The sequence below is a fragment of the Gymnoscopelus braueri genome (assembly GCF_963280865.1).
Source record: "Gymnoscopelus braueri genome assembly, chromosome: 16".
In the NCBI taxonomy this organism is placed as follows: Eukaryota; Metazoa; Chordata; class Actinopteri; order Myctophiformes; family Myctophidae; genus Gymnoscopelus; species Gymnoscopelus braueri.
The window spans coordinates 35,804,486-35,814,278 of record NC_137616.1 but is presented as its reverse complement, the minus strand read 5'-3'; the positions used below and the strand labels follow the sequence as shown (position 1 = coordinate 35,814,278).

The following is a 9,793-nucleotide window of genomic DNA, read 5'->3' as shown; positions in this document are numbered from 1 at the left end:
CAAAGAAATACAAAGACGGGTGTAAAAATGATGTTTTATGAAAACACAATAATAATGTATAGATTGCATTTTCATCATCATGTACATTTAAGGTTAACAGCGGTTTTCCTAATGTAAAATTAACAACTCCGAGTGCCATTTTTTTTGTTTTGTTCCAGTGGCTATTAATAATTTATAAAATGACCACTTGAAATGTGCCAGACATATGCACTCTCTCTACGCCAGTGGTTCTCAAAGTAGGGTCCAGGGACCTCTGGGTTCCTCGAGGGGGTTCCAAATGGACCCCTACAGGTCTGTAACTCTAATGTGTGCATTTGTACACCGAGTTATGGGGGTCCTTGAAATAAAAAACTAGTTTGAGAACCACTCCCTCTACACTCGGTTACAGTAAAGTTGTCACCAACAGTCTATCCCACTGTTGCATGGAAATGATGGAGCACACTGCCAGTCATCTTATAGAAAGGGCTACACCACAGGACATCCATGGACCATGAAACTCCCTATCAGTTTCTGGCAAATGAGTACACGTTTTTGCCAAATCATGCAAAAAAAGGATGCTTACTGTGAGCGTATTAGCAAAAGACTGTCATGTTTCAGCCGGTGTCTGTGTAAAGCCTGATTTATACTTGGTTACGTGCTGGTGTTGTGCACCGAAAACAAGCCAGTCTCCAAACTCGCAATGAGTCCCGCTGCCTGTTGTGAGCTTGTAGATTGACTGTTTTCGGCGTGTGAATAAACTCGATGTACAGTACCAACCCCTGAGATGAATCGCATTCAAAAAATGTACTGCGCGTATTACCAAAAACTGTCAAGTAAGCTGGTGTCGGTGTAATGTCCGATTTATACTTAATAATTGTGCACCAGTGTCATGCACCAAAAACCGCAGCTCTACAAGCTTGCAACACGCTTTGAGCTTGTAGAGCTTATAGATCTGCTATTTTTGGTGCGCAACCAAGTACAACTCGGGCTTAAGACAACAGGTGGCTCGTTTACAACTCGATATATCAACACACAAGAGGAATCGCGTTCCAAAAAATAGACATAAACAATTACTCATGAGTTCTTTTACAGCCCATATAAAATACACAGCAAACGTCCGGGGTAGACAGAGAAGGCGGTGGCCATTATTCAGTACCCTTGATGATTGAGCACCAACTAAATGAGCAGTATATCTATCCTCTTGCTCCTCCCTCCTCAGTGGATCTTCAGGTTGTGGAAGTGATGAAACGTGGCGCCCAAAGCCCAGCTCGTCTCCACGTTGTTCACTTTCTTGGTCAACTGGGAGGGGGGATAGAACAACAACACCAAATCACTTAAATGCCTTGTATTTATTGAAATAATAAAGAAAGTAACATGTCTGTCTGTGTAACGTTTCTTAGTTTTTTTTTTGTCTGTGCAATAGTTTGTCGGGACAGAGTTGCCGAATCAACTGCTTTTTACGATCAACTTAAACATAGGAGACATTTGTAGTTAAGTCTTGATCCACTTAACTGATAGGAACCAAATATGTAGAAAAGCAAGTCGAAGCACTTTTATACATGTGTCAAACTTGATTTTAAAATGTCCCATCTCAACACCAGGTCAGGTTAACATGCTGTAGTTTTTTTGTTTTTGTTCAGATTTTATTAAATACTAACAATCATCACAGTTCATGTCTTCTTCATGTTAGTCAAGTGTCCAAACACATGCTAATCACCCCAAAATACCCAAAGTTGATGATATGCGTCAATTAGATTGAATGAAATTATTATTTAATTTTCATTGGGGGGTCAATTAAAATCACTCATGGGCCTGAGTTTGAGTATCACTGTTAGTATGACCTTTTGTGATGAATTTTGACTACATGCTGTAGCATTGTAATTTTGCTGTTTTTTGACAACATTTTATATGACCGTTTGATTATGTTTGATGGCATGTTACTACTTCTACTGCTATTAATACTATTACTGCTGCTATAGTAGTAGAAATAGCAGTAATAGTACTACTATACCACTACTACTGCTATTATTATTATTACTACTCATATCACATAATATTGCCCAGCCCTGTCTACAACGGACAAATTCAATTAGTAACGCGACCTGAGCTGTTTCTAGAGTCTGGACTACATTATTACTGTGATATGTCTTACCTGCAGTACAGTGTTCTCCTTGAAGCCGAAGCCGTCCTTGAGCAGGCAGGTGATGTAGGTCAGGTCCATGCACAGGAAGGGACTGGCCGTGCCGTACTTGGTCATCTTGTTGCAGACTGGGCCGACACAAAGAGAACAAAAACAGTGAAGTGATGCCTCTGTTTACGGGTTGGATAATCAGTCATCTGTATGCTGCTGTGTGGGCCGAGGTCCTGGTTTCAAATAGGGCAGTTGAAGGGCGGAGCGGACAATTGACATGCGTCCCTCGTCTCAAGTGCATGGCAGGTATGTAATAGTGATTATCGTCGCCGTCGGGCAGAAACCTTGTATCTCCATATTTCAACTTGTCATGTTTTTTTGTCAATTATTGCCCTACTTCGTCATACGACAGTGTCGCAAAAATAGCTGCAACGTGATGTGATGCGCTGTGAGTTTGTACATCGGCTATTTCTGCTATTTTTGAAAATGATTACAGTGAAAGTTAAGTGTCTGTGGGTTTTTATTCATATTGCTTGTGTCTAAATAACTACAATGGAACACACAGGTTATCGTTTTGGACATACAAGGTTTCCACCCGACAGCGACGTTATGCATTGCCGTGCGTTCCAGCACTCGGCGCTTGACTCACCCTCCTTAGCCCTCTTCTTGAAGTCTTTGACCTCCAGCTTGCCTCCTTGGGTCCCGTCTGCAACAAGAGGTGATTGGGGTCATTTGCGTCTCATGCTAATTCTATACACCATTAATTACAGTGAAAGTAGGCCTACACACACACTTCTATCATGCTAATAATAGTGTGCGTGCCCTTTTGGCTCGGGCCGGCAGAGAGGATAGTGATTAGTCTAATAACTACACGCCTATAGGCTGTCAAACCCACCGATTCAGCTGCTGATGAATCATATTTCCCTGTCTCTGTCTGCAATTAGAGTGTGTGTGTGGGGGGCGACCTCCTACTGGGAGTGTGTGTGTGTGTGTATTCGCTCACCGATGAGGCCTGCATCCACAGCTCTGTCAAAGTAATAGGAGAATGCGTAGAAGACACCGCTGTCCTTCAGTTCGTACGGCTGGTGGATGATCCCCTTTACCACTTTGATGATCTCCTGATAACACAGCTTGTATCCTGCATAACCTGATGCAAGGGACAGAGACACAATGTTACATATGGAACCTTCCAAAATGCCCCATAATGCATCTACATTTAGTAGATTCAAATCTGCAATACACTTTAGCCCTCCCTGTTTTAAGGTCAACGCTGAACCATTTCCATCAACCCAAGGACATTTATATTTGTAGTAAACAACACTTTGTGAGAGAGTTAAGCATCTTAAATGTCTTTCTCCACATTGATGTTGATTTGTTAACCCCAAGCAACAGATTGCGTGCTTGTATTCACAGCACATCGGTTCGCACCATCTGGGATCCCGCTGACTTGATAGGTGATTCCTCCAAAGCTCCACTCATCCCTGAACTTCTTTGGCAGACAGGAGCTCTTGAAGACCCGCCACTCCACGTCTAGTGAGGAAGGACACAAAGAGTGTGTTTAATCTCTGGGTTGGCTCAAGAAACAACACACCTGCTTTCTGTGGTCTTACGGCGCAGACAGGGGAACGGAGTCAAACAGATAGACAATGAATTCCACCCAAGTCTTTTGGCAATCCATGGCACTCCCTATTATTTCTCAGCATCTCACTAGAATTTCTGATTTGACCTTAGTAAACCCCTGTACCACCCCTCACCTCAAACACAACCTTTAAATATTATGAGGAAAAGATTAAAGGAATAAAATGTACTTCAAGCATTGACACTCAAAAAACATGCGTGTGCACACAGGAAAGTGAAGCCTGGTGTCGCCTACCTCGTGCAGTCCCAGCTAATGGAAACCAAATAACCATTCATTCATGTACCTTCTGCTCCCAAAGCTCCCAGGCTTGCCAATCGCGCTGCCATCAGCCCGTTGCCCAGATAACTGCAGGGAATCAATGAGTGAAAAGAACAAAAAGGTAATAAGACATTGTCACAATGTACTCAGCAAACAAACTAGATACCCCCCCAGTCACACCACAATATAATGTACTCTGTAAACTAGATATCCCTGCCCTACTGTCACATGATCCATGTACTAATGACAATCCAAACAGATTAAATGCTCATTATGGAAAAACTTTAACCACTTGAGCCCTATTTCAAAAACAGCTAAATTAGCCAATCTATAAGCACATCATGACATGTTGTGAGCTTGTGTATTATCTGCTATTTTCAAAAAAGATTTTCGCCTATAATGACATAGGGATTATTTTTTCAATAAATACAAAGGCATTTAAGCCCAAAATACGGATGGCAGGTTGAAACTTGTGATTTAAGTGGAGAGTTCCTTAGTTGTTTCTCTGGAAATAGCAATGGCACATAGGTCATCTGACTCACAACAGTAGGTTTTAATTGGAGTCCCAAATGCAAGAAAACTGCTCTATTGTGGAAGCCAATTAAAATGATGTAGGCGGAACATCTCACTATTTGGGTAATTCTTAAAAATAAGAATCAAGTCTGACATTACTTCCAAACAATCAAATATAATTGAGATCAGATTTCAGCATGTCTCTTGCAAGTAGGCCAACATATCAGAAGATGAAACAACGAAGCTTTCATATCATGGAAATTAGTACACATTACTTGTCATACCGTTCTAATACGTTTTTATTTGCATTTAAAAACGTATTACCTGTGAGTGTATAGCTCAAACGTGGAATTGAACATGTCGAATCTGGCAATGTAATCCGACGGGGCGCTTTCAACTGTTTTCTACGGAGGGATATCAAATACTGTATGTCAGAACATTATTTCAAAACAACTCGCAGAGAAATGACAGGAAAAAGCTAATTAAAATAAAGAAAACAAGAATACATTAAATAAAGAAGCTAATTCAAATACAGACGACAAACCTCTGATTTCGGTAGGAAGGTAATCTGGGTTGATCCCCCACCCAAATCTAAGATCCCCACAGTCTTCTTAGTTTGTGAATTCAGGTGACCTAAAAGAAAGCGAGAAAAAAAGGTCCCTGGTTTAATCCAGCGGTGAACTCTGCAGCACACACAGAGAAGATAGGAATCCGCTACACTAAAGATGTTATCTTCAAAAGGCCCATCATGTAACCAGGGGTACGAAAACTCAGCTTTGTAGCTGATAATGAGCCAAACCATTCAGTCACACACTGTAAGGTAAACACGTTCAGCTTCTATCTACTGGTGAAAATATAACTGCAGAATATGTGAAATTATACGTGCAGCTGAAACCTTCACTTAACCACTTAACCCCTATATACTTAGTTGACCGGGGTCCCCCAGGGCTCTATACTTGGTCCGCTTCTTTTTTCCCTCTACACCTAATCGTTGTGACACGTTGTGAGCTTGTAGATCTGCGCGAGGGTTCATATCTTAATATTGAGGTGTTTATCAGTTATACTATATGAGGTCATGAGTTCTTAGTTTAGTGGGGAGGTGCTCAGATCGTGGGAAGTTTTGAGTGGAACCATTTTTGTTGGTTGTGTAATTTGTGAGTAATGCTAGTTGTAGCTACAATGTTTTATCTCAAATACTGTATTCATGTACATAGGAGGCCATGTGGGTTTTTCAGAACTCACCAGTCAGAAAGTTGATGGCTACCCAGGCCAGGATTCCTACAACGTAAATTAGCAAACAAACAAAAGCAAAAGAAACGGATAACAGTCATTTTCAAGAAAAGCTAACAAGACCGTTTCAGGGAAGATAAGCACATAATTTCATTCAAAATTGCAATGCTTACAACATATACATTAACAAGTGCAAACACCTGGAACCAGAGCTATAATTCACAAAAACAAGGTCAAAACGCTGACAAATCAATTACACCATGGCACAACGTGTGGTTTAAGAACATCAAATCTTTTCACCACATAATTGCAGCCTGTTCAGGTCACAACAGCCCTGTTGCCCCAAAACAATTCAATTTTCTAAAGTGTCATCATAAAACATGGCAATAATCTACTGTAATTTAGCTAATGTCATAAATAGTTCATGAAGAAAATGTGCGCAGCATGCTAGAATTGGTCTGATGGCAGTGTGGAGGTGCTGCAGAAACAAGCAGCGTGACAGTGGGAGCTGATGAAAGGCTTTGACTGCTGCTTGCTGGGGCCAAAGGTGACCAGACGTTACCTTCATTCGTGCCGTTCATTATGCTGACGCTGTCGTCTGACACCAAGAAGGGAGATTCATGGAAAACATCCAGGACCTGAGGAAGATGAGAGAGAGAGGGAGAGAGAGAGAGAGGAAAAAATCAAGAGGAACAAATAGAGAAATGAAGAGAAAGACAAAGTGTGAGAGAAAAAAATTAAGTGAGAGAAAATTACAAAGAGTAAAACAGAGAGAGAAAAAAAGTAAAGTGAAAGAAAATTAAGACAGAAAGTGAAAAATAAAGCGAGTGAGAAAATAAAGCGAGAAAGAGAAAAATTGACTTAATGTTATCTGCAGTAATGGTAGCCCCTCCAGACGTGCCCTCCACAAGATGGGGATTAATTAATTTCCCCGGGGGATTAATAAAGTATCATATATCTCCCACAATGCCCGGGGGCCATCCATTATGCCTTATCCTCTCTGTGAGAGCCCTCTCCACACTAAAGCTCACTCCACGGCGCTCCTGATAACAATGCTGTTCCTCTTTCAACGCTCTAGTACCTGTCATCCCCCCTCCCCGCCCCCCTCATCTCTACCAGGCTGTGCAGATTGCCCCGCTACTCTTCTTCCCATAATAACAGTCAAGTCAGGATAGCTTTCTGTGGCGATGATCACTCCAGGCAGTACAAGAGACTAACGCTGCGCTTCGCATTATCTCCCCCTGCCTCCTGGCTCTTCAAACCTCGCCGCCGGAGCCTAATTTATAATCCATGGCATGGTGGCGAAGCTTTGTCAAAAAATAACTGATCTACAAGCTAACAACGCATGCCGATCAGGCTTCAGTCAACGCCAGCGTGTACTGCAGCTCCTTTACCTGGTCCAGGAGAGCTTTGGCCTTGTCTTCAGGCAACAGCCGGAGTCCTGCTGTGGCTCTGAGGACCACCGGCGTCCTCTTCCACTCCAAACGAGGGACTGTCTTCCGGGCCACCTTCAACAGCATCCTCACTGTGTGACCGCCCTGTGGGGACAGAGGAACATCACTGTGTGACTGTCCTATGGGGACAGAGGGGACATCACTGTGTGACCGCCCTGTGGGGACAGAGGGGACATCACTGTGTGACTGTCCTATGGGGACAGAGGGGACATCACTGTGTGACTGTCCTATGGGGACAGAGGGACATCACTGTGTGACTGTCCTATGGGGACATCACTGTGTGACCGTCCTATGGGGACAGATGGACATCACTGTGTGACTGTCCTATGGGGACAGAGGGGACATCACTGTGTGACTGTCCTGTGGGGACAGAGGGACATCACTGTGTGACCGTCCTATGGGGACAGAGGGGACATCACTGTGTGACTGTCCTATGTGGACAGATGGACATCAATCGATACATAACAGTGCTATGCAAAACAACAGTGAATTAAAAAAGAACCAAACAGTAAAGCACAAATCAGACAGGATGCATTTTGCACGCTGCAAAACACAGGGTGCACCGCACTGCCTTTTATGTGCAGCCTACAAAGCAGAGCAGCTTGCAGCACCTTTTTCTCTTCCACCAAAAACATGAAGCGCATGGAGTACAAAAATGCTTGGTGCACTGCAATGCAAAAAAACTTCACACAAAGTTGAAATAAGAATTACAAAAAGATGCCCCCAGCTGCTGAAACGCATCCTGTCTGATCGGGCCCCAAGTCTTAAATCATTTTTGACGGTTTTCTTTATGCAGCTTCAAAGAAAACAGCACTTTTTATTCAGCTCAACTGAACTGATTAGTACTGACAATTAACTCACCATCTCTGGTGAGTCAGCATATGCCGACAAGCCGGGTTTTATGGAATGGAACATCTCATTGTCCAAAACAGGCAGCTCCGCTAAAAGATACAACATATATACAGTACGCATCAGTTATACAGCAGATATTCAAAACATTCGGAGGCCTTAAAATCGAAATAACCTGGTATACATACAGTGCAGCATTGATCTCATTCAAGACAATTCAAGTTGACTCGTATTTGACAAAATATAGGTTTTATATAACTTGGAAAACAGATTAAATTCAATATAATCTGCAGGTATACATTTGCTGTAGTGCAATAGGGCTAGGGATTCCCACCTGTCAGTCGACATGTACATGTATGTACAATAGCATGCTGTTGAGCTTGCTTGTGGAATGTAAATACATTCCTTAAATGTCATGGGAGTATATGATTAAAATCTCTGCTGCTGTACAATAAATGCACCTAACATGTACGACTGCTGCATTCAATATAAAAAATTTTATTCATACACGGCAATTATCTTAGAGAAGGAGCTCACAGTAATTTTCAAGCATAAATTAAAAAAAAAATATATAAGAAAATAAACTAATAATACTAAAAGCAATGTGTGCCAAGAGAGGCCGGTTCACATGAGTCTACCTGAGTCTTTCTGGATGAAGGTATACACGTGGATGCGCGTCCCCGTGCTCCCTGCGTCGAACATCACCGCGTAGAAGATACGGCTGGAGTTGGCCGGACGGCTCAGCGTGGGCAGCAGGCTGCCGATGCTGTTGGTCAGCTCCAGGAGAGAGGTCTTGACCTGGGCATGGCTCAGCCCCACCACGGCCAGCAGCACCAGTAGCATCACAGGCACCCCGGGCCTCATCTTCACGCTAGAGGAGAGATCAGCGGAGGAATAATAATAACAAGGCTTGGTGTTGAGGCACGATGATGAAAAAAAACTGCTCAAAATCAAATGAAGCCAAAAGAGTTCCTTCGGCTTAAGTGAACCAAGGAGACGACGCAGAGAATGAGGAGCTCTGTTATAGTGTCTGCTCTTGTGAAATGTGATGTCCTGGGGTGACCGGCAACAGAGGTGTAGTAAGGGCGTAATCAAGTGCAGTAAGGTGAGTTAACCAAACAAAGTTATGTAGCCTGGTGTTGGACCACGCCCTCGTAGCCACTATAACTAACCACAGAGGAACATCCCTGCAGTGGCTCACTGGAACGCCTCTGCGTGTTTGACTTGTTTGTTGACACAATCCCTGCACAGGGAAGAATCATGACAATCAGTTGATACACATGTGTAGAACTATTGATAGGCTGCCTTAAAATAGCTAACTCAAGTTTTAAAAAGTCCCATTTTAACCAGGATTGTGGCTTTGTGCATGTGATCGACAAGCTCAATGTGTCGCAATGTTCCATGTTGTGAGCTTGTAGATCTTTGCTATTCGTCGTATGACTAAGTATATAGGAATTATGTGGGTGATATTTGCTAAGATTACCAACGAGTCGCCAGATCCATCACTATGACAAGTGACATTAAACATGAAGGAAAATGTGTTGTAGAATATCATGTGAAAACTTGTACAGGAAAAATCTGAGCTTGTATGTTTGTGGGGGTGGGGGGTTAACCAGTGAGGATTCAGGAATCCGAAGACAAACGCTTTTTTCATGAGAATACATTTCAAAATACTCTCAACAACCTAGCTCCCTTCTACCTCTTTGACGACCTCCACCACTATGTCCCCTCCCACTCCCT

General features: G+C 42.8%; 2 protein-coding genes across 2 annotated transcripts in view; one reads left to right on the top strand and one right to left on the bottom strand.

Annotated features, from left to right (window-relative positions):
* Positions 1-9,793, top strand: part of LOC308103590 (E3 ubiquitin-protein ligase pellino homolog 2-like) — a 243,242-nt gene that overhangs the window by 176,719 nt on the left and 56,730 nt on the right. The window lies entirely within an intron of this gene.
* Positions 23-9,144, bottom strand: LOC308103649 (ectonucleoside triphosphate diphosphohydrolase 5-like). Its single transcript, XM_080453745.1, has 13 exons — positions 8,692-9,144; positions 8,066-8,145; positions 7,145-7,288; positions 6,313-6,388; positions 5,763-5,798; positions 5,065-5,153; positions 4,845-4,924; positions 4,033-4,094; positions 3,539-3,640; positions 3,114-3,257; positions 2,760-2,816; positions 2,132-2,247; positions 23-1,278 (listed from the first exon to the last, which is right to left on the bottom strand). The coding sequence occupies exons 1-13, from the start codon at positions 8,915-8,917 to the stop codon at positions 1,195-1,197; spliced, it is 1,296 nt and encodes a 431-aa protein (XP_080309871.1). The 5' UTR covers positions 8,918-9,144; the 3' UTR covers positions 23-1,194.